This window comes from Semicossyphus pulcher, unplaced genomic scaffold (genome assembly GCF_022749685.1).
Source record: "Semicossyphus pulcher isolate SPU_LCO1_2020_fin unplaced genomic scaffold, fSemPul1.0.p SCAF_5, whole genome shotgun sequence".
NCBI lineage: Eukaryota > Metazoa > Chordata > Actinopteri > Labriformes > Labridae > Semicossyphus > Semicossyphus pulcher.
In genome coordinates, this window is record NW_027211726.1 from 8,259,177 (window position 1) to 8,285,009 (window position 25,833).

Sequence of the window (25,833 nt, forward strand, 5' to 3'; positions counted from 1 at the left end):
TTCACTTTCTTTTTTAAAGCAAACTTGCAAAAGAAACTTAATGACTGTCAGACACAATCCTTACTTCTGTAATGATAATGACACACTATCTGATTGCCACAGATTAGCTTGGTTCAAGCATGGCGACACTGATTAACAGACCCTCAGGACCCTTAAGAAAATTACACTGAATAAAGGCTACCGTAAATTTGGACAGGTAAAAAGTATCTTGTATCTTTTACATCATGTTTGTTGTGGATTTTAGCAATCCTTAAGTTTTTTTGTACTGCCAATGTAACTCTTGGTTCTACCTCAGTGACTACAGTACAGTTTAGTTTTAGATTATTGTATTAGAGATTCATATTTTCATGCATTCTTGGTCACACCGCAAGAGTGTCTCCTGTTCCAAAAAAGAAAGAAGTAAATAAATACCTGCGGCAAGTCTGCAGTTTCAAAGCAGTGAGTAACAGAGTGTTTTTACAGAAATACTAAGAATTTACGAGAAGAGGAAAAGTAAACAGTAAGAGGGAGGATCAGGTCAGATCTGGTACCAGTTGTGTAACTTCAAACCAAATATTGTCTTCTCTTTAAAGCTCAGGTACCTCAATGAGAATGTGTTCACAACAAATCTCAGCAACAGTCTCTATTTGTATCTAGCAGAGCAGATAGTTTTGGTTTCATGTATCCAGGTTTTTATATCTTATCTTTCTCTGAGACTTCAGCCTTCACACCAGTGCAGTGAAGCTGAATGTAATGTGGTTTGTTGGGCTCACGTCACAGTATAACAACAGCAAACGAGTCAGTCATACAGGTATGATTTAAATGCACGTAACGTAATGTGCAACACAACCTCAATTAATCCTGTACATAAGGAGAGAACAAAACAAATGCGTAAAGAAAGTATACAACAACATTCACAAACAATCACAGTCCAAATCAAAGTCACCACAAACAGCATCTATGGATTCACATCATACTCCAGCTGTGAGCAAAAACGATATAGCAAAGCAGATCCATCTAAAGTTGCTATGGAAACAGCGACACACAACTCCAGCTAGCTAGCAGCTGCTTTCCAGCCGTTAGCCAGCGCTAGCCCGAGTTGCACAGCAAATGATAGAAGTAGCTAACTGTTAGCTCAACGCACGAACTTACCTTATATTGCAGCTCTTTTCACCGTCCTCCTCGGCGTCCTGATAATCCTTTACGTTTGGCATCACGTCTCCACTATGTACGCATCCACATTGCTGGAATTAGCCGTCTGTGATAGTGGCCACCGTCATTACCCACTCTCCCTCCTTACTTATCGATAGCAAAAGTAACGCAGTCTGTAGTTAGCGGATTAGCACGAGCTTACCGAATTTCCGCAGATTGATTCGTCACTTGTAGTCACTCCTGAACAGTTAGAGTGGCTAATGCCTATCTTGTCCTACACACTTTTAACCAGTCGTGCAATGATACGAACAAAACAATCCTATCGCACAACAAGCAGCGAAGGTCAACGGTAATTATCACTCGCGTTAACGTGACGTCATTACGTACATTTAGAATATGATCATACAGTACCTTGTTATTACTGTTGTTGAGACCTGTTGGAAGTAATACTGAAAGAATCAAGTTTCCAAAAAAGCAAAAATAAACAAAGCAGTATTATAGTAGGTTTTTTTTAGATTTATAAATGTAAGTCGGATCACTTTTTCTTTATGTATTTATTACGGTTTTTATTACATAATAATAGGGGTCAGCCGTTTTCAGGGGGGGCTCTTGAGACGCTGGTAGCTTACTATAGCTGCTATTTGCAGATAAGATGTTAGAGCATCTGATGTTTTAAAGATTACTTTTAATGTAATAGTTTTTAGTCAATATCACTGTTCTTGTATCAATGTTTGGCATGTGAACTGGAAGACAAATTCAACATTATTGACCAAAATCCGTGTTCCTTTTACTCTAGATAACCCAAGAAATATCAGTAAAAATGAAAAGGTACTAAACATCTGTGGATTATCAGAGCAACAAGATAAGTTTTCCAAAAAAGAAAAGTTTACTGTATATGATGGCAGAAATCTGAGAGATGGATATCTGAATACAGATGAATCCAAAAATCTCTGCATGGCGGAAGAGTCTAAGAGATAAGTGCCAAACATGTGTTATGTAACTGGGGGAAAATAACCCTTAAAGGCACAACATCCAAACTTTAGGGTACAAATGGCAGAAAAACATTGTGACTCCAACTGTGTGTCAGACTCATATTTTCTCACTCTGCTGTCTCTGTGTGTTTTGTGCATTCCTCTCTGCTGCTGCCCGGCCACAAGGCTGCACAAGGTCACAAAGGGGCACAAAGAGGGATGAGTGGGGGGCCTGGCCTGTCTGAGTAAGGCTCCGAGAAGGGCTGCTCAGGGGGGGTGGTGGTCCCATAAATCTGCCTGAGCTGGTTTGCGAGAGTTTGAGGGACAGTCTTTCACAGGCAGCAGCGAGGGGCCTCCTCCGCTCCGGCCTGCACAGAGGAGTTGTTGTCAGACCAACACCTCCTGCTTCTGTCCATCCACTGAGACCTGCAAAGAGGGTCCCTGCTTCGGGCAACAGAGCCCTGTGATCTCCACTTATGGAAGACGTATGGCTGCTCTGCCCTCTGTTAAACCTGGGGTCAGATCTGCAGGGGCCGCTTATGTAACCCAAACATCACAGACACCTGGCGGAGATGAAAGGAGGGCGGCTCGTTTTTCACTAGGCACTATTACTAGGCTATTTCCACGCTGAAATGTGCCATAATACCGCTGAAAGACCTCTCTGCACCTACACTGGAGGCCTTTTTCTGTTTGTGTAATACAGTCTAGGTAAGCCCACAAATATGGCAGGTATGGTGGACCCAAATGCCAATACAAATCTTCCCCAAGCCAGTGATTGTTTGACTTCTCCGCTGAGATTCAAAAGGAGGATTTGGGGTTGTAACTCGAGCTTGTGAGGATGATTATTGCAAAAAGGCTCACAAAAAAAAACGACTAGCTGATAATAATGCACATCAGGCTTTAGATGAAAGCAGCCGAAATGACATGGCACTAGAGACGGAAGACTAATGGACTCATTCAATCCAACCAAATGTTGTGAAGAGGGGATAAACAACCTTTTTGGCTTATTTCAGGCTGTTCATCCAAAGAACTGATATAAACAGATGGGAAAATGAGTCGTGTTTGTCAGAGGAAACAGGTGCTCACATGCACATAATCACATGCCATACACTGAAAAGAATAGCCCCCTGCTAACCCACTTGTGGCTCAGAGAATGGGCTCCAGCTGGGCATGGTGTATGTTACACAAACGAGTGTTTTGAGTGCCCTTACAGGAGGCATTCATCTGAGGATATGACTGTTCACGGGGGGACAATGAGGGTCCCTGTGATTGTGATAAACGAGCTAACTCAGATTAGAGCATTCGGAAACCCAGGAGGGGCGACTAATTACAGGAGATGTCTGCCCCTTTAATGATACACAGTAAACAGTCTAAATAACAAACAGATACACACATGAGGCCTGTATGTGTGCAAAATGTTAGGAAAGACTTCTTCTTCTTCTGTGTTCATGAGATGCAGATCTTAAATGTGATAACTGCTCTGAAGAGGCGAGCTGCGTGCACGTAGGAGGTGTGAGCAGGCGATGCACAGAGGCAAGCGCTTTCCTGCAAGTTTGTCGTTTTATCAGAGATCAAATTGGGTGTTTCTTGTCACCTCCACAACACGCTGAGCGGGCTGAACAGAGGCGACATCTCTGCTATCATCTACGCTGCATTGAAGTCAGGGTGAGCACTAAAAATAACTTTTAACTAAGTAATAACTAAGATTTATTTTAACACAACTATTTCAGAAAGGATAAAAAGGGTTGTGTTATGTATTGTATCATGATCCTATATGATATATGATATATTGTATCACACAAGGAAATTTGTTTGGTTTTTGTTAAGTTTATTGTGCTTTGTGTTAAATTTCAGTCCAGATTATAGTTTTTGGACCATCTTTCAAAGAATGATTTGTCAAGACCTTTGAGGTTACATATTAGGTTGTTGGGTTAGGGTTAGGAATACAAACTGAGAGAAAAGAAAAACACCTATTTTTTGTTCAGCCATTGGTTTAAAACATGTAAACTAAAGCTGCAGTTATTTATAGCTACGTCTTGTAGTCCAGGACAGTGTTCAGCATAGGCTCCAGCTCAAATATGTATCTAATATTTATTCATTAGAGGGCAGCATGATGGCGTTTGGAGGTAAACGTTAAATAAAGGTAGGTTAGCTCGGTGTTGTGATATTCTCCTGAACCAGCCGTCACATTTCCGTGCAGAAGAAAGCGCTGCAGAATCGCACTTCCTCCACTTTCACAGAAAAACACACAAGAACTTCCTGAAATGTAAGCAGTTAAATCATCTTTCAAAAGTACTGCACACATTTCTAATCATGTCAAAATCTACACTTGAGTTTTGCTTTCAGTAAACTTCAATGAGACAAAAATAGCAAGTACACAACAAGTAAACTGCAATGCATATTATTTTCTCTTCCCATAGAATGTGAACATATTTTGATGAATCACTTAGAACTCAGAGGCACTGACATACATTTATCCTATCAGATGTGATATGGGTTGCTAGCTAAACACGCTATTCCCTCGGCTTAAAACTTAACCGATAGCTTGTGGATAGGTAGCAGAGCAAAAAAAAGTTTGAAGGTAAATGTTTGAATTTCTGCTGTCAAAAACTATAACTTAAAGTTTGTTTATCTTCAAAACTTCAGAGTTAAAAGAAAAACGTGAGAGGAAGAGGAAGAGGAGAGGAAGACACCAGGGATGAATAAGGCCAACATTATAAAGCAATTCAACATCTCAAAAATGTAACAGAAGAGACAAAATCCATTTATATGAACTTTTTAGAAATATGTTTTACACAACTGAACCACGGTTGAAATGAAATAGGCTTATTTTTGGACAAATATCTCATAGTTCCAGATGTCAACACATTTGAGGTGATTTAATCTGCTCTTGCGTTGTAAATGACGTCACTTTTGCAACATAGCAATGCGCGCGAGTGAGGAGGGGGTTTGCAGGGCTGGATCAGAGTGTTACGTTCGACCAATCAGCGGCGTCCCATGCAAATGAGCCGTTGGACCTCTCAATGTGGTGAGCAGTAGTCTGGTGTAGAGGAATAGAAAGAAGCGGTCCGGGATTCAGAAAGATTCCTACGTGTGTGTTTCTCTTGTCTGTGAAGCTCTGGATGGCTGGTTAACCACACAGAAAATACACGTCAGTCAGTCCACAGATGTGAAGCTCTCTGAGACGATAAAGCGGATTTATTTCTCACTTTTACTGGAGTCACAGAGAAGAGCGGCGAGATGAAATACAAAGTAAGTGAAGCGGCACACAGGTTGAATCTGTTCTCTTTATGTCGCTTGTTTTTTCTAACAAGAAGAAGTTAATCTTTGCTACCACAAAGATGGAGTTGTCAGAGGAGTCGACGTTGGTGCTTTGACTGTGACACCTTGTGAACTTTGCTTTCATGACAGTTATAAATGAGTGTATCCGGGTTTGTTTCAAATTGAACTGGTTAAAAAAGGGAAACAATGGTGAGAAGGGCATTCTGCAACCCTTTTGTTGAGATGTTTGTGGTTTGTGCGTGTGAAAATAACTCGTTTCTAGCCTGCTGTTGTTTCAATGTATCATATCTATCCTGGGGCTACATTTACTGCAAACACAGGGGCGTAAATAGAGTGAAAAGCAACCAACTCCGTGCCCCCTTGCCCTCTAACCCCCTGGTTCCAAATAAGAAGTAGAATCAGAAATCATCTTGTCAGTGATGTTTATCTTGTTCTCGTAAATATTTGTGCTCATATTCCAGTATACCAGTTTGACTGCTGCTGATAAGGACAGTTAAGATACAGTCTCTAAACATTTCTGTGGAAGTCAGATTTCCACTGAGCAGATATAAAAAATATATTGGTTTTAAATATTTACAGCCCCCTCTTCTATAACCTGCTTGTTGCTGTTGGACTTTCTTTGGTTACTGTTTCCTTTGGTCTACATAACCCATTACATTTTCTTAAAATAATTAACTGTTTTGTCTTTAAAATGTCAACAATAGTAGGCTAACAGTCGACAAAATATTACTTTCAGATATGTAACTCTCTTTTTGAAATATGGCAAAACAGTAACTCTAAAGTGGGATAATTTATTGATTGGCTAATATTTCAGCTGAACTGTGATAAATTACAAGGGAATGTCTATTTTTAGGGAGGCTTATCCAGTGAGTGAAATGATTAAAACATTAACACAGTGATGCAACAAACCTGCAACTACAGCTTATTAAAGGGAAGCTAGCTTGGTAAAAAACAGAAGAGAAAAGTCCAAGTTTAGCATGTTATAAACAGTTATTTTCCACTTCTAGCTGAGATCATTTGACACTTTCAATTAAAAGATGAATCATGTCCTCATAAAGTTCCCTTTTACCTCTGTCAGTGTTAGTCATAGAGAGCTATTCATGTGATTGACAGCTCCTGTAAGCTCAATGTCAGCTTACAGGGAGCGCTGGATTGACTTTTAGTGGACATGTTTTCGCCCCTGCTTTGCGAATGTCTTTGAGCTTTACCACTACTTGTTGAACACATTTTATCCTGTAAGTCAGCCTCACCATATTAGGGAAGCAAAAACTGTTCTCTCTCATGCAAAACTGTGCAAAGTGTGTGGATGATTCAGTGGATTGGAGGGCTGCGGCTTCATCTCCTCACTAGCTGTTTCCAGAAGTGTGAAGTAGCTGTTTGCCAGACATTTGGCTCAGGCTCTCGACATCGACACAGCTCAGGCTGTGAGCTGTGTTTGGGTCTCGGGCGTCCACTGGGCCTGGTGTCACTCTCCAGGAGGGTGTGGTGGTGATTGGAGGGGCGTCCACGCTGTGTGTATCTGCGTCATGTTCCCAAACTGACTCATTGTCCTGTTAAGTACACAGCTAGCGGAGCCGAGGGCGAGTTCAGGGTGATGATGATGTGTTTGGAAGCGTAACAAGGATTCCAGGCGAGCTGGAGCTTTGACCGTGCCCCAATTGATCACTTTCTTCATCCTGAACAAGAAGGTTGATCAGTGGATGCTATAAATGTGATCAACAACTGTGTTATCAGTCTGTAGCCCGCCTTTCTGACGTAACACTATATCTACGTGTCTTTGTTTGCTTCTATCACATTCAGGCGAGATAGGGAGGTCATAGAAACATGCAGAGTGCTCTTTGCTTATGATAAACATGTCTGCTTTATGCAACACCACCAGAGGATCGAAGGTTGGCACAGAGAGAGAAGAAAGTTGGGTAATCGTGCAGCCAAAGAGGCCTTATCTTACTGTGTTTATCAAGTTCGTTGCAGGTCAGAAATCAGTTAAATAGTGCCAAAGTTAACCATGCCCCCTATCAAATCTCAGCATTTACTTTTGATCTCAGCTGCGATTAATAATTCACAGCTATATTAAGCGCTCCTCCCTGAGCAGAGTGCTAATGATTCAACAGAAGCTTAACAAGGTGCTTGGCGCTCCCGGCCGTCGCATGTCCTGAGGAGAATCTGGTGAGACGCTGCCTCCTCCCTCCCGCCATCTGACATCAGGGATGGTCTCCAATGGGTGTTCAGGTGTGAAGGGAAAGCTTGTCTTTCATAGGTCACCTAATGCGTATAATCCCCCCTGATGGGTCTGCATACAGACGGAGGTCTTACAGCATCGAGGACGAGGAGGAAGACAACGACAGAAAGAGATGATACCTGAGTTTAGAGGAATAGTTCGAAATTTTGGGAAATATACTTAATCACTTTCTGGTGGAGCAGATGAGAAGATTGATACCACTCTCATGTCTGTACAGTATATATTAAACTGGAGCCATGTGGTGATTAGCCTAGCTTAGCATAAAGACTAGAAACAGCTAGCCTGGGGGGATCAAAAGTTGAAAGCAGCTCTAAAGCTAATGCCCTTTATCTTGTTTGGTCACTCCCGACAAAAGCAGCAATTTGCCATTTTATGGGGGTCGAACTGTCCACTAATGAAGCTAACATCCAGTTAGCGTAGCCTATAAGTATAAAGAGGAAAACTATTAAAAAACTTAAATCACAATTGGTTGTTTCAAGTCTTTTTTTCTTAACTTGTAGTTTATTTACTCTGGTTTTTGTACATATTAAACAAACAAGGTATAAAATGTTTCTTAGCATGCTTTAGAGGTGAAGATAGAGCTAGGCTAGCTGTTTATCTTTCTAGTCTTTAAGCTGAACTAACTGTCTAAGGATATACCGGCTTTATATTTATCTGACAGATATAAGAGCGATATCTTTGCATCCAACCCTCCAACAGAAAGTGTGTTTCCCAAACAGTCTAAAAACTTCTCCTGTGAAGTTCTTGACAGTTTAAAAAGTCCTCTCCCCTACGTTCTCGCCCAGCGTCTTCCACAACCTTTGAACTCATTCCTTCGCAGCTGACGTAACTCGTTCAGAAATAGCTTCACAACCGCAGAGAAGAGTGATTAGGTGAACCCAAATTCTGGCCAATATGTGTGTGTGTGTGTGTGTGTGTGTATTTCCCTCACTTTTTCTTTTTTTTTATGGGTTCAGGCTCCAGGCACCGGTCCAAAAAGCAAAGAGTGCTGGAGGAGAGCGGGCAGACATTGTTCTGAGAGGGAGGATCTGTGATGCTGAAAGGGGGGCCTGCGGAAAATGAAAGAAAGAGGAAGTTGTGGGGGGAACGAGAGGGCAAACAGAGTTGGTTGTATGGGGTGGAGGGCGTGGGGGGGGGATGGGAGCAGGGAGGTCGAGGAGCGCCCCGTGAGAATGGGAGCATTCCAGGCAATTGTGCGTGGGAAGGGTGTTTCGGAAGATGCACATGATTGTTTCAAGGTGCCCCTTTACATCGGTAATGAGTCTGGCGGCAGGGCTACACCGGGATACTGCAGCCTTTCTTTTCTGTGCACTTAAGATTGTGCAGGGGGGTTTCAGAGGGAGACATTTGTATTCTCCTGAAAGAAAACCGGGCAAACAATCCCTCTTCTCCGCTTGTTTAACCTTTCGAGGGAACCTGCAAGTTTTAATCGCACATTCAAGCCGTAACATCGCTTTTCCATGCAGCTTTTTATTTCTTCTTTCTTATAGGCCGTTAACTTCCACACTGCCTGTTAAAGCGTCGTGGTATTTTCATGCTGTGATGGCGAGTTTTTTCAGCATTTTTCTAAGTGCAGAATTACTCGCCCTCGTGCCACATCTTTGCTCCTGTGCAGGACTTTCAGTGTGCGTGAAGAGCTTCTCCCCCAGCGAGAATGAATAGCCTTCCCCCTCGTCCCTCCTCCCTCCCCCTGCTGCGCCGTCGCACCATGAGCCAGCTATTAACATTTGAAAACGGTCAGCAGGGAGACAGACTTTATTGTGTGTTCATTTCTGCCAAAGAGACAGACAGAGAGGGGGGTGGGGGGAGAGACTACCCGACATCAGCAACAATGCGCATAATCATTTCCATGTTTGACCTTTGGCGGAAATAATTCTCGCCTCTCGTTCCTTCCCCCTGAGGAATGCCAACTATTCTGCAGGGTCATCTCTAAAGATGTAGCGGCCTCTGTCAGCTCGGGTCGACCCTGAGAAGAGTCTGTCCTCGTGGCAGATAAGAGGAGACACGACAGCTGGGGACACCGGGGAAGAAAAGTGTTTAAATACCAATGCACAAAACCCATATTCATTGTTTGTTTAGACTGTCAGTGGTTAAGGCTGCGTTCATACTTAGACAGACCCAATCGAGACGCCATATTGGTGCCTGCGTCATCTGTATGAAGTCTTGGTTTCCGCCCAGTAAACACTGTGCAGTCCAGGGCTTTTCAAACTACAAAGTGATCAGCAGTAACGTCGCAAAAGATGTGGGTTTTAAAATTTAAATGTATCAGTGTGGACGAAAATAAAGAGGTGGATTTGAAACTGCAGCAGAAATACTTCTAGCTAAAGAAACATGTAAATCAGGCATTTTGCTGCTGGTTTGTTAAAGCTTCTAATAGCTGAGAAATTCTGCTACATTTCTAAACATAACATTTATCTGTATAATTATTTAAAGTGGTAAACTCGCATCTATGGCAAAAACCATTTGCCTTCACCTGAGCGTTGAGTTTGTTTCTTTTTCTTTGGGTTTTCACTTATTTTTGAAGTTGTATCTGTAGTCATCCATCTTTTCTTTGTTTGTTCAGCCATAGTAGATTACTGTTTACTCGCAAACAGGAAAAGCAGCTGCTTAGCTCCGCCTACCCTCTCTGGCAGACCAACCACTGCTGGGTGATGGAAAACGCGTCACTAACTGGGCGCCGCTTGTGATTTTTTTCGCTAAAGTCGCCACAGACACCCAGTCTGTAATACTGCAAATGCAAAGCTTTCATCAGTGGGCCATCGGCTCAGTCACCATTGTGTTAACCTTATGTGGCGATAGATAGAGACTTAACAGAGATTGATGAAAATAATCTGGTCTTAAAATAGAACCTTTTCTCAGGTCTCAGTTAGCTCAGTTTAATATTTATGGTTGATCACTTCGGTAGCAGGAAATAAATCACAATGACATTACATGCAGAGCTGAAACAATCACTCATTTGACATTTGCTGGTAAATAATTAGATAATAGATAAATCGTTAGTCGTATTTTTAGAGCAAAAATTCCAAATATTCTCTGGTTAAAGCTTTTAAAATAGAAGTGTTTTTGTATTTTCCGTTTTCTATCAATGTAAGTTGAATATCTTTGACTTTTTAATTCCAAACAGACATTTTAAAACATCTTTTTGAGTGTTTGATCGTTTTGTGAAGACGTAACATAAGCTCCGTGCTCATTCCCTAATCACTTCTGACCACTTGGACACAGAAATAACATAAAATACAAATACAAAAGCAAAGAAAATCACCAGTGGATGTTTTTTAAAAGCACTTAAGTATCAAAGCGGGTGAATCTTCCCCTCTAATAAACAAAAGCTCCTCCTTTAATCTCCCATACCCTTCATGTATCAAAGGGGGAAGATGGCAGCCTCAGCCGATCGTCTCTTTGTGGTGGTGACATCTTCTCTTAGCGTGAAATCGGGAGGACACTGAAGTGAATCTCCATCTCATTGGCTATTCCTATATGTAAAACCATTCAATGTGGCCCTGCAGAGATACCATGAGACATATTTCACATGTCGGCTATTCCCCCCTAGAGGGATTATCTCCCGTCTCCGGGGGTTACCACGATGGATGCACTCATGTACCCTCGTTTTGGCATCAGTGCCAGGCTTGGAAGTAATCCACGTCTCTCCTCTGCCAACACTTCTTGGCTGGGGCCCCTCGAATACCATCCATACTGTTGTTTTTGTGTTGCTGATGCTTTTCTGACCCCTTGATGTGCGGTAAATTGTTGTTTTAGGTCAAAGGTCAGTGTCAGGAACTAGTCCCCAGAGCTCTCAGAGATTCATAGCTTAACTCAGAGACACTTTAAACTGAAGGAAGGTTTGTCTTCCTGCTGCTTCAGAATGAATTAGCAGAACATGAGATTCAGTGTTGCACAATGTTTCCCCAGCAGCTCTTCGGGTTCACAGAATACGATACACATTTGAGGGAATATCTCCAGTGTGGCTTTCACTTCTTATTATAGGTTGTACTTGGCGTCCAATATGTGAACAGATAAGACGAGGTCAGTGTTAGCCTGGATCTCTTCAGGTTCTGCAGGAGGCAGGAAGTGCTGCAGGCTAAGGAGTGGGGCGGAAACAGAGGAGCGACTCATGTCAGGTTACCTTGTAGTTTATGTGACAATAAAAAAAAATAAAGCAGCTATGACAAATGCGCTGAGTAAGGAGGAGCCGGAGGAGAGGAGTCATTTTTACCCAGAATGTACTCTAATCACTTCCTGTGGCTTGTTGCGTCCTGCCCATGTTTTATTCCATAATCATTGAACTGTAATCAGATAAACAAGTAGTTCAGCAGATTTTATATTCGAAATACATCCAATTAATTAAAGAATTATTTTGACAATGAAATACTCATATTCCCAGAATAACAAGATAATTTATTTCGGACAACATAGAGCAACCATTAATTTAAGTGGAGTAACTGTCCATATAACTGATGTTAGCTTAGTCCCGTATTATTTTTCCTTTAAGTTCTGTTTTTGGTCTCCACCACCAACTCCTAAAAGAAATATCTATCTCTTTGAATTTTTAATATGCTTCTATGTTCACCAGCTGGTTGGTTACTATGTCACTCACTCTGTTGTTTGGTGCTAATCAGGTGTACAGTTGGTTTGTAGAGCTCATGAGTTAGTGAGTGGATTGAGCCTCTAACAAAGTTATTGTTGACGTCTCGTTACACTCCCAATATGTGCAATAGCAAGCAGTCCTGACAGTGCTAGCCAAAATAAAGGAGGCTATTGTAGCACATTAGCCGTGTTGCTTCATCATCATTGATCTAATCCTCCTCTGTTCGAGCGTACACTTAACTTAAAGAGTTAGCAGTCTATCACAAAATTTGACCAAACTGTGTGAACTTAATGCCCTTAATTTCAACAAATCAAAGCTAGCTAAAATACAGTTAGCAAGCTTGCTAGCTCTGAGAGCTTGTTTTGTTACTCTCCAGTCACCTTTTTGTGATGAAATGTTGGTCACACCTTAGAAACTAAATACCAGGGAGGACTTATCTGCACGTTACTGACAAAACAGAAGAACTGTCAGAAAGCTATTGTGACTTATTAGTGCTACAGTGGTTGGCTAGCATGTCAGTGGCACAGCAGCTACAGTAGTATCAGAGCTAGCTACAGATTTGATGTAGAGTAGAATATAAAAACATTGATTAAATGATGTATGAACAAAAGTAGCCGTGCTTTAGCTGTCAAATAATGTGTTGAGGTTCGATACGGACCGTTTAAGAAGACTCAAATTTACATAGTGTATATCCTGTTTTGTTTTTAAAGGGGAACTCCGCTGTTATGATACAGGCTTAATCATGCGTATCGACTGACTAAACAAATATCTCATCTTCCAAAAAGAGGTGTTTTCGAGCATCAGTGGTTTGTCTCAGCCTGCAGTGAGTGTGGTTAGACGCAGCATGGCACATCATTTCCCGTTAAAGAGACGGTCGGTCGCCATGCCATGCTGGTAATGTTTTTCAGGGTGTGGAGATTTCATCACAGCGCTGCACCTCGTGAATCACAAATGGGAGAGGGAAGGCGGTGGGTGTCATATTTACACCAGGGACACAATAGTCTTTTATTCAGAGCCCTTGTGAATGAATGGAGCCTTTTTGTGTCTTGTTTTGCTGGCTTGATGGTTCTGGTCTCTAAATGCAACAATGACTAGTCAAACAAAATGACACTCAGTATGTCGGAGAATAAAAAACAATAGTCAATATTATAATTTATGAGTTATTTATTTATCAGTGATAGACAATAAATTATTATTTTCATTATAAATATAATTCAGATTATTCAGTGGCTTGTTTTGTCATGACCACAAGGCTGGAATAAAATATTGATGGTTTGTTACGTCTATTTTGTAACTGTGTCATAACTATTGATGTACGGCTGCTTACATAACAAATCAATCCATCATTATGTGGCAGCAGTGTATGTGTTGTTTGCGCTCCAAAGTGGCGAAAGGTTTCCACTGGACTTTGTCAGAAATAGAGGAAGGCGAAGTTCCACCGAGCCTGCTGTGTAATTATGTTAATTCACGGCCACTGGCTCGTAAAGAGGCTGTAATCAGAGGGTCAACCTCCCTGAAAACTGTCCAAATGAAGAAATTACCGTGCACTCTGCGCTCTGAACCGCTTCCCATGAGCCCCTTCCTTCACACGGCCCATTTATTTGAACTGGCTCTCACCCGCAGCAGGCCGCACTCCCAGGAACGGCTCGTAAAAGTCATCAGGTCCTCATTACCGTCATTACTATAATTATTTTCTATATTTAACCACGTGAAATGAGGCCAAATGAGTGTGCTGGTTCGCCCCTTTTTCCTTGGAACCACCCCGGGACACGTGTTGCAGTGGTATGGCCGGAATTATTAAGATACTGAGTGATGTTGGAGCGTACCATTTCTTTTAGGAGCAGGTTGTGTTTGTTTTTGAAAGCTCCTGATGCCATGGGGACGCTACGGTTTGTGTGTGGTTGTGTTTTTTGGACACTTGACGTATTAGCGCGCCTGTTTGCCAAAGCCGCCTTCATTATTAGTAGATTGATGTGAACCCCGGAGAGGCCGGGCCAAAGCCACCCACAGAGCTCGTACTGAAAGCAAAGGTGGGACCTTTGAGCAGGCGGGCGGTGGAGTTACATAAGCTTTATTTTTAACATGGTCAGCTCAGGCTCTCCGCATGAATGAGAGGACGTTTATACTGTTTGTGTTCAGGCGAGACGCTGGTGGAAAAAAAGGAAAAGTGTTGTTGATGTAGAGGGGAGTGAGTCAGAGCAGAGAGGGGTGCAGACAGCTGGGTCTTCAGGGTGGATATCGTGCTTCAGGTGGGATTCTGGACGGCTCAGCTTTGCACGATTCCTCGTTTGTAATGACAAAAACATACGAGGCCACGAGAGCGTCTCTGAAGCCAGATGTGGCAGGGGGCTGCTTGAGACCTGTGAGACCCTGATATGTAAAATAAAAGTGTGCAGGGGTAGTAGGGCTCTTCTAGTCCTGTTCTGTTTTTAGCAAGTGTGTTAGCTTTATAGTTAGCAAATGTAAAGTTAAAACCATCAGTCAAGTGATTGATTACTTATTAATCTGCTTATTTTTCAAGCAAATATAGTTTAAAAGGACAAAAATGTTTGGATGTTTTTCTCTCTGTTATGAGGATTTTCTTATTGTTTGTACTTTATATCACATGAAAACTGGTTTTAGGCTTTAGACTGTTTGTTAAGCTGCTTTCCCACTGGTCAAAAAACCAGCTAACACTCGCTAACACTCGGCTTTTTTGCTTAGCGGGAAAGGTTACAATCGACAGTCAGACTCGGGTCAGATGACTCTGCAGTGGACCCAGGTAATTATCGCTTCGGCTCCGATCGGCATTGATGGGAACACAAAGCCTGTGTTGACACGTTAATCTCCGCCCCCTTTCCGGCGCGATGCTGTGCTCCGTCTGTAACTTCTGCGACTCATCTCAGCTACAAATTCAACCCGTCTCCGTCCGAGCAGCGCTCGAACATCGTTACAAATTTGTCGGCGCTGAGTTTAATAGGTAGATTGAATGAGTAATAGATACAATAAAGACCGAACCACTGTAACATCTTCACTGTTTACTAACCGGCACGTTTGTGGCATCAGACGGTGACGCAGCAGAAAAGAGACACACAGGAGAATACTTCACTGGCAAGGGGAAAAAAGACAATCGGCATCTATAAGCGGGTCTTCCCGAGTCTGAAAAACCTGCGCTAATTTTGGTGGGGATAAAAAGACGTGAAGAAATTCACGCCCTGGGCATTTACTCCTTTAGATATAATAAGGTTTGAGTAGAAGAACATTTAAGTATTGTCTATCAAAGAGACAGCTTTTTGAAATCTCAACTTTTGTGACATTTCAGCCTAAAATATAGTTGCAGTTACAAAGAAATAAGGTCAAGCTAAATCCAGTTAAGTAAAATAAATAAAGCATTAAATTCAAATCTAAATAAACTTTCTTCTAAAAGTCGACTTTTAGAAGAAATTTGACAACCTTTCACAGCTTCAAATGGGCCTAAAAGGTCTGAAAAAAGTCCAATAAAAAGCTTTTATGTTTTCATGAGATAAGGTGTAGTTTTCAGTTTCAGTTTCTCTGTCCTCTTCTGCCAGCCTGTGTTATTTATTTAGATTTGAGGTCAGGACCAGAAACGCTTCTAGGAAGCATCCGAACGCCTCGCTGGCTTGTACCAGATAACTTCCTGGAAGCTCCTCTGTGGCTAAAGCAGAAGCCCCGCCCCCTCCTGCCTTCACGCTGACAAATGGCAAACACATGTGTTTACGGGAGGATCAATGGTCAGTGCTGGAGTCACCGGGTTGTGACTGAACGGTGTTTACTCCATGAGATCAGAGAGGCTGGTTTAATAGTCAGTTTCACCTGCTCGGAGCGGTGATGCTGTCGGCTGACGCGCAGCAACACAACAACAACAGGAGCGTCGCTTCAAAGGGAACTGTGCGTCGAGCTGTTTGTGTCGCATGACCCTTCGACTTGTATCTAATCTCTCTCTGCTGCCTGAGCCGCTACAACAGCGTTCATGATTTTCGTTTCTGTGTTTACGTCCCCACAAGCTCGGCGCCCATAAAACTGAACCACAGTGAGAGCGAACGTGTGAAACTGTCCCCCTTAGGGTCTCTGTGGTCCCCAGACTCACCGCAGCAGATGATGCTCTGTGTTCATGTTTGTTTGTTCCCAGAAACGCAGACTGATGTCTGACTTTTTAAAATGTCCACACTCAGAGTCGCTTGATGAAAGACTACCAGTGAGAATTACTGTTTGTTATTTTTCAAGGGGTTAGTCATCGTTATAAACCTCCGTTCAGTTTAGTAATGGTTGTAGCATTTAGCTCCTAGAGTGTTGTTGACGTGGACCTCATTGTTTGGGATGTTAAAATGATCGTTACATTTCTAAAATCCAACAGTTTTTCTGCTTAAAATACATTTTTCTTAGATCTGAAACCAGAAGTATTCAAAAGTATCCAAATGTGACTCTCAGCGTGGCCACAAACTGACCTGAAATCACTGTGATTACTCCAGAATATATATAAAAACTTCACTAACTGTTTCATCAAGAGGAGACTTCAGCTATATTTAGTAAAACTGCTTTTGGTCATCAGCATTTCCAGTAAGAGCGACAGGAAGGTGGAACTCAGTTCCCATTCATACCAGAGGCTGCACACGCTTCAGTATTCTAAAACAGGACTTAAAACATGACTTAAGGCAAAGCAGTCATGTGATCACGGATGTTAACCTTCGTATGGAACCGTCTAGGGATGCACGATATTAGATTTTTTGCTGATATCCGATATGCCCATATTTTACAACTCATTTAGCCGATTACCGATACCGATATTTTTTTCCTGCGCACCTAATAGCAGAGATCATCAACTCTCTTCTGTTTTGGAATTAGCGTACAGTATAATGGTGATATTTTATCACATTTGTTACAACGGTCGGGGTGACGGGTCTTGAGATGGTTAATCAAGTTTGTAGTGTTGAAAGACTTTGCCTTGGCTCCTCCTCGCATCACTGAAGCTGAGCAGTCATTGCAAATAGCAGTTTTGCTATCTATTTCGGACACTTTGAAAAACTTCCACACCACGGACATTTTGGCTTCTAACTCTCTCATGCTGCAGGTAGACACGCGTGACGTCATCACGCTGCGCCGCGCAGGTCTTCTTCGCGCCGGGGACATTGCGCCGAGGTCGGGCATTTAATCAAGTATGCAGCAGCCCATTATTTTACCGGTTAGTTATATCGGCGGATATCGATAGTTCATTTTTAAGCCAATATCGGCCGATAACGATAATGTGCCTATAATATCGTGCATCCCTAGAACTGTCCTCCAACATGGAGAGAAGGAAAGGTGTATTTGCAATGCATGTTGTTTTTATGTCACACGCAGTTCGTTGTTCTAATTGTTGCAATATTGTAATTGGGACACAGATGTGGTCTGGCCCACCAGAAGTGTTTTGCACAGCTCCTGTCAAATAAAGTAAACTAAACTTTATTGACTAATTTGTACGGTGGCCCTGAAAGCTCAATGCAGAAAACACTTGCAAATAGACTAAAAGGCAAATAAAGAAAACATTCAATTCGCCAAATTTGCAACACAAAACACGATAAAAGCAAAGATTTTGTGTTTTAATTCTTTTAAATTATCAGTGATGATTCTTCATTTTTGTTGTGTTTAAGTCCCACAGCTAGCTTATATTTGGTATTTTGGAGAACAGCAACAAACAGATGTAGAGCACATGAACTCCATTGTATATACGCAGGTTTTACAGCTTGTATCTCAAACTAAAGTCTTCTATAGACGAAACTTCAGGATGTTCAAGTCATCACTTTAAAATCCTGTTCAGAAAAGTAGCAATAGTTATAAAAGATATAGTGATTGTTTTTGTGCAGTAAAAAGGGCCCAGGACCCTAAACAACACAGGGTACATGCAGTTTCATATCTGCAGTCAGGCTTCATAACAGTGTGGGTCTGTATTTGGGGACTGTGTCTCTGAGCTGTTGTCACCTTTTAGATGTGGAGCACAAATGAACATCTCGGTGTGGTTTAGAGGACGGATGCTGGGTCACAGTTCCTCTCGCATGTCTTTCCCCCACCAGCCTGTATCCTCTGCAAAGCGTGCCAGTGAAAAGTGGTTTTCAGCATATTTTTCATGCATGTAGAAGAGCACACACTTTGGTTTGCGTCTGTGTTGGTTGGTGAATTCTCGGTACAGCAGCTGGGTGCAGCGATCACTGTAATGAGCGGAGACACAGGAGCATGTTTACGTGCTGTTCTGTGTCTGTGAGCTGATTTAATTTCTCCTCTGAGCATCAAACACAAAGCTTTAACCGCAGCAGGACAACCATCGCGGTTGTCCAGATAGGTGTGTGCTCAAGAGGCACGTACGAGTCACTTCCGATTTAATATGATCTGCTGATGATTATATGTGCGGTCTGCCTTCATTCGCATGGGAAAAAAAACACTCATTTGACCTTAAAAAATCTTCATCAGTATCATCATCATTCTCACGAGATAAACCAATTTACTGAGAGATTTTTTTATATGTTTGAGAGGATCGGAGCTGCTGTTATTTTCCTTATTGGTTAATCTGGAAATTACTTAAAGCCCCCCTCCAGTGAAAATCAAGTGTTTAACCTTGTAAACATCTCCATGTGGTGTTCTTCATGTGCTACAAGACACATCAGGGACAACATCAGCAGTCATCTCCACGGCTGGGACTGTCTGCTTTCACGTACCAAGGACAGGCTGAACAACACATTTTCAGATTGGCAGGTTTGTGACGTCACAAACCTAAGGAGCCAATCCCGTTAATGGATGCGGTGACGCCATGCATATCATTATGTGTAACCTATGGTAATTTTTGTACTAAATCTACAACTAATTTCAAGCTAGTTAAGTTTCAACAAGTTGCCACTAACGATGGCAGAGACGTGTTTTGTTTTCACGCTGGAGGGGGCGGTTGGAAAGTTGCAAAGTGGGCGGGGCCTATGCAGATTCTGGAATCTTTAATGAGGGAGAAGGAGGAGATGCTTTGGGAGGATTTTTACAAGTTAAACGTATTTTGCAGAAAAAAACAGACTCAATTTATTATTTCAAGAAGAACATTTATATGTCTTAAAACACGACTGGAGCTGCTCTTTAAAATGAACTGTTGTCTGAGTAAAGGGTGACCTTTTGTTGCAGGTAGTCCAAAGCCGAACAATATTCCATTTACTTTATTTTAACACTGGAAGAAGTGGTTTGTCCTCACATTAAATGTTTGGTATTTTCCGTAAAAATATAGTTACCGTAGACAATGATTCTGTCGGCCAACTTTTGAGCAGCTCATTTCAAGGGCTGCCTCAGCGTCAGTTTCTTCTTCTGCTGCAGCCAATAGCGTAACTCCGGGGACCATATTTTTTTAGTGTTTAACTTAATATCAAATCATTATTCTTTATTTTGTATGGCAGTCCAGCTCTTTTCTGACGTCTTTGGCAGCTGTATTAATGATATTTCATTTATTTCGTTTGTTTTGGATCCACGACCGGCGCTACAGACACTGCTAATTTTGTTGTCTCTCTAACAGCAGCATGTGCAGCGTAAACTGATCATTTTTGACTCCTTGGTAACATTACTTTGAGTAAAACTTGCCAACAAAGCAACAGTGCATTTAGCCTTATATGGTGACTTAAGAGGCCGTACCTCTGTTACTGGATGGGTGAATTATATGAGGCTGAAACTAGGGGCAAATTAAGAGAGTCTGGCGAATCTATCTTGAACATGCAGAAAGAACTTTAGGACAAAAATGTTCCTGCGTAAAACTTCCTTCTGATTTCTCATATTCAGACTCTAATTGGAGTAATCACAGTAATCAGCATTTAGTTTCCTCATGGTTGCCCCTGAAAGCCCTGATCAAATTATTGTCGTGAGCAGACCTCCAGGATCCACTCCCATCAGGCGCCGTTGACCCCTGGGGGTCACAGTCGAGCTCCTTGCAGCTAGCGTAGCTGGTGGCCGGGCAGCGTGAGCTGGGGTTGTGATTGTGAGGGTGTAGTTGTGCGACGGGTGTTGCTGGCGAACGGCCCTGACAGACAGTGGACTCAGACAATAGCCAGGGAGGCCAGGCCCGCAGAGAGAGATAACGATGTTAGGAGCGGAGAGAGTTTCACATGGGAACTGGCCTGGTAGGAAAGAGGAAGGCCAGCGAGGGTTCAAGAAAGGCTGAAACCAGCAGCAGCCTCAAAGTGGGCTTCCTGATTCCCACAGTGAGCTGCTGCAGGGCGAGGCAGTAATAACCGAGACCCAAAAGACAGAAGCTTTATGTGAATGCTACGGTTTCATAAATCCTTAGTGTGTAGAAATATTTCTTTTTGATCCAAATGTGCGTGTAGCTTTAAGTCTGATTAGGAATCCACTCGGCTCTTCATTTCGGACGTTTTTAATCCGGCTCGCGACGCTGAAAGATGACGGTTTATTAAGATTAAAAGTCAACAGAAGCGTCGATTCATTCTTGCTGTTCCTCTGAAGTTTCATCTTCATTTTAAGACACTTTATAGACATTTTATTGCGACAAGCTGAAGCAATAACGGCACAAAAATGAGAGTGTTGCTTGTTTTTTACTCTCTTTACAAGGCCCATGCTGCAAAAATAAATCAAGTGTGGTCGTCTTTGCATGAAACAAAGACAAGCTGGGAAACTGAACAACAACTGCTCCATAGTCCCGCTGCATCTAACCATAAGGTGCCCTTGAGCAACCAGTTAATCCCTTATTGTGTTTATGGAGCTTACATAGATTAAAGCACTGTACTGTCGCGTTGCAGGGCAGCTCCCATGAGTTAGTTAGTTTATTATTATGTGAGTATAAAGCGGCTGAAAAGGACCATTCATGCTCAGTTAACTCCTTCCCTGGATGAATAAAGGCAAAAAGGAAAAGATTGATGCATTTACTGAGGCAATTAGTCTTAAATGCCCCTCTCAGACACACAAGTGGCACACTCTGGGGCTTTTCCTATCTCTAAAATCTGTGGTTTGGAGTCATTATCCCTCAGCCTTCACTGGCCCTTTAGATAACCGTGCCCCGGAGCAGAGCGCACGCTGAGAAAATCCCATCAAGTTCAGATTGGTTTGAAAGACATCTGGTGCAGAGCTGGGGGCTAATGCAATCCTGCATGCTAATTTGAAGTGCAGAGAGACGTTTAGCTGCATGTCATTCAGCAGCTGACAATTAGGTATTGTTAAAAAAAAAGTGTTTAAAAACAATAGTTTGACATCTCAGTAAATACACTCTATTGATACACTCATGTTAGCTAAATATGAGCTAAAGCTAACAGTCTATCAGCTTAGCTTAGGAAACAGCTAGCATGGCTTTAAAGGCTGCAATAAATCTACTTTAAAAAAAAAGTTTAAAAACAACTTGTTGTGACTTTACAGGTTATTTTGTGCTAAACTATTGGAAGCTAACGAGCAGAGAGTCGAAGAATCCCCCTTTAACAAACCACAACTTTGTGTTTTTGCACTTTTAATAAGTGCAGTTAGAATCAAGGACAGAGCCAGACTAGCTAGCTGTTTACCCCTGTTTCCATCCTTTGCGCTAACTGGCTTCTTGCTGTAGCTTCATTTTTAAAGGGTTAGGGTTAGAAAAATTACATTGTTTAGTTCTTACAAATAACACTAATACCAAACAAGATATAATAGGTTATATTTTGAGCCTTAGCAGTGCTGGAAAGACCCAGGTAGCTAGCTGTTTTCTCCTGTGTCTGTCCTTTGTGCTAATCTAAGCTAACCGGCTTCTTGCTGTAGCTTCAAGTATTTTCCCATAATGTCCAAGTATTCCTTTAGTGTTGAATAGAATTTGCTAGGGATGCATGATATTATTGGCACATTATCGGTATCTGCAGATTGTGGTTTGAAAATGACATATCGGCATCGGCAGATGTGTTATTTTTCTGCCGATATTTTCTGCCGATACGCCTAAATGCTCGATGATTCCCTAAAAAAGCTTGACGTAATGCTACAACATTAACTCAGCGCGCACTGCATGCATGTGCCTTATATATCGGTATCTAAATCGGGAAAAAGGGTTGGAAAATATCGGTTATCTGCAAAAAATCCAATATCGTTCATCCCTAGAATTTACTTAACTTTGACAGTATGTGACAAAAGGTCAAACCTTTTCTGTTAAATGAAGCAGACAACTTTATCTAAAGCATGCGTTTTCTGTCTTTCCACAGAACCTGATGGCCAAAGCGCTGTACGACAACATGCCGGAGTCCCCCGAGGAGCTGGCCTTCCGTAAAGGGGACATCCTCACAGTCATAGAGCAGAACACGGGAGGCCTCGAGGGCTGGTGGCTCTGCTCCCTGCACGGCCGCCAGGGCATCGCCCCCGGCAATCGCCTGAAGCTGCTGATCGGACCCATGTTCGAGGCTCAGTCGCCGGCCGCCGCTGCCGCCTCCAACGCTGCCCAGTCCTCTCCTCAGAGCTCGGGATATCAGCAGAAGCCTGGCTTGGGGTCTCAGGGGATCTACCAGGTGCCCCCGTCCCTCCAGAGTCCACAGCAGCAGAGTCAGCAGGGCATCTACCAGGTTCCCCCGGCACAAGACGTCTACCAAGTCCCACCGAGGAGCACGCTAGCTGCTGAGAACACGCCAAGCAAGGTGAGAAAGATAGGAGGCTTCCATAAGTAGTGGGGCTAGTGCTCATTACCAATGATTTACACTAGTAATATTAATCATATACAATGTTAGATAGGGGATAAAAGCATAGATAAATAGAAAGTGAAGAATGGGGTTAGAGAGGGGGAGTAAATGGAGAACTGTGTGTTCTCTGACCTATGGAGACTGCTCTTTGGGATCAAAGCGGATTTAAAACACAACATCCCCTCTGGTGGGTGTGGCCTTTGCCGGCGAGTGCGGGTATTAGATGTGATAGGACATGGCATTTATGCATTTACACCGTGACCTGTCCTGCTGCCGGTCTGCCACGACTCCCATCATTGTGATAACACACACACGCACAGAGCAGAGGAGAGGCCGGAGAGATTGTGGGTCTGCGATGTGACATGTGTACAGGGTGTGCCGGGCCTGGCGCTCACCACAGAGCAGGGTAGTGTTTTTGTGCAGCGCTCCCATTTGGCTTTTCTTGTATATTGGCACCGTGTGTGTAGCAGAGCCAGTCTGAGCCACAGAAGAGCAGTGAGCATGGGAAAAACTCGTGGAAAAGCAAACAGCACCGAGCTGTTTTTTGATTTTGGTGGAGCCAGCTGCCCGAGAGTAGGTTCTTCTGTATTTAACTGCTGTACACAGGGTCGCTGAAAACCCCTGGCATGATCCTTTGCTCTATAGCTATAAATACAATGGCCCAGGCAGTGTCCATTATGTATAATGTATTTGTTTTTTTATTGGCTGGATGGTATATCATTTAGAGCATATATATCACAGGCTGTCGTAGAAAATCAGCCTTTTATAGCACACAGAAAGAAACAGTTTCCTACTCAGGCACATTTGTTCTGATGCATATGCAATTATCTGGACAAATGATAGTCTTTATCATATTTATATTCGTTTCACTGTAACAGAGTTAAATGTTTCAGATAATGCTTTAGTGCAGGCTGAATGACTGTCCCAATAGAGCACTGAAAGAAAAGTGTGTGATTATCCAAAGATTCACTATAGAAATATTTGAGAAATCAGCATAAAGTGAACTAAACTGAGTTCAAGGACCGAACAGTGACAGAAAAATAAAATTAAGGCATATTTTTAAAGGGGTTTGCCACTCAGCAGCGTATGCACCAAAGCACATCCCAAATGTATCCACAAATTCCAGAAAATTCTCCAGAAAAATGCAAATAAGGTTTAAAAACCAAGAGGGAAAAAAGAAGTGTCTGTTTAACACATTCTTCTTAGCTTATTTTAGCTAATATTTGCGTACATAAGCTATCTTCCTGCTAACATTAAGCCTATAAAGGACATGTTATAACATTCGCTTATGTGTAATGTTGTTGGCTGCGTTGGCTAACATTACCTACTAAGAGTAGTTAGATGTAAGCTGATGTTAGCAAGCATTAGCAACATTTCAGCAAACATAACCTACAATGAGCAACTGGTCATTTCATTTGTTAATGCCAGATAATGACAACTTTGATCTTTTGGCTAGTATTAGTAACTAAAATCAACTGCTTAATTAGCTAACATCAGCTAACATCCCTTAAAAGTGATGACTTGTTTATTCAAGTGGCCTATAGGCTACTAGATAAGATTAGCTTATGTGTTAGCTTTCAAACGGCCTGGATTTTTCTTTCTAACCATAGCTCGCGTCAGCTAACATTAGCTACCTTAAGCATAATTCCACTCACGTATGGTAGGCTAGCTGATGTTAGCAAAATTAAGCTAGATATTTCTTTAAAACTGTCTGTACTGAGCAAGTTTGTTGGTATGGACTCTTCTGTACCTGTGCTACTGTTGCACTTAATTTTTACATTTCTCCGTGTCCAATCATTGTCACTTGTACTCACAGTAGCATTTTTTCAGATAAACTTGCGTAGCTTGAGTTAAAATGATCCTTAATTACTAAAGGGGCGTCATTGGGAGGGATGTGTTTGAACAGGAAGGAAGAATTTTCCTGTTTATTCAGCCGTTAAAGTAGTTCTAGCACCTCAGACACGATCATCCTCCAGGAGACGGATAGTAATTATATGCTGGATGAGCTTTTGATATCTTTAGGGCGGTTTTTTTTTACAAATCAGCTCCAGCAATCATAGAAATGAGCTAAGGTGTGCATTTTTCTTGGTAAATAGACGGCAGGCGCCGAAGGCTTAGAGGACTTTGTCTGATTTTCTGGTGTGATAAAGTCAGCCGGAGCCAGGGGGCTGAGAGGAGAGACCTGTCAATCAACCTGCACACAGCAGCTTTGTCAAGCAACACCTCTCTTTTCCACTAACAGGCCTCAAGGCTTAGCTGAAGAGTGGTATTAAAAAGGCTTTGGTGATAACATGGAAAATTAAATGTGCTTCTAATGAGAGTACGTTTTGTGCCGTAATCATGTTATTGGAAAGATTAGCTTCAGTTTTGGACGTTTAGCTTTCCCTCCAATCTGCGGTTATCAAAAGTGGTGCAATTTTGGGCGGTTGTTCCCGTCTACGAAACACAACGATGTGGACTGTGTGTTTGACTTCTACATCTGTGTGTCAGTGTATTTCAGGAGTCCAGACAAGGCTCAGTTGTTTTCCAGTGACGTCTGACTGTTGGGCAGAAGCACCATCGGTCTCTGTGGCTGCAGTAATGTTGAAGCCAAACATCCAAATCTGTAGTTAAACTGTAAAGAACAATTTCAGGGAAAGTGTTTCTGGTTTATAAAGTGGAAGTTAAAGGACTTATTTTGGGCATCAGAGGTTTAAAAAGTCCCCTTCTCTTTTTTTTGCAAAGACAATGTTAGGCAACGTGGATGCAACTCTTTCTGTTGAATCATCTGAACTTAATATACACGAGGCGTTCACTTTGCTCCTTGGTTAAAGATACTAACCAGACACAGCTTATGTTCTGTACAAAATAGATGATACGTTATACAGTTTTAGTCAAGTTCTGGTTCAGTTAAATATTATTTCTTTCTTTAAAATCACCAGTTTGAACTTGAAGTTAGTTCATGTGAGACTTCTCTTCCAGAAGACCTTGCTTTGTTCCCCATTTTTTTTGGGCTAT

At 42.2% G+C, this 25,833-nt stretch overlaps 1 protein-coding gene across 2 annotated transcripts in view; it reads left to right on the forward strand.

The window, feature by feature from the left end:
- Positions 1-3,717: 3,717 nt before the first annotated feature.
- Positions 3,718-25,833, forward strand: part of nedd9 (neural precursor cell expressed, developmentally down-regulated 9) — a 38,905-nt gene continuing 16,789 nt past the window's right edge. The window contains exons 1-2 of one of the 2 annotated variants that reach the window (XM_069682024.1): positions 3,718-3,767; positions 22,369-22,794. In XM_069682024.1, the coding sequence (XP_069538125.1) occupies positions 22,375-22,794 (420 nt within the window). In that variant the 5' untranslated portion in view covers positions 3,718-3,767; positions 22,369-22,374. Of the gene's footprint in view, positions 3,768-5,146; positions 5,355-22,368; positions 22,795-25,833 lie in introns of those variants that run through there. The other variant, XM_069682023.1, reaches the window with a different exon arrangement.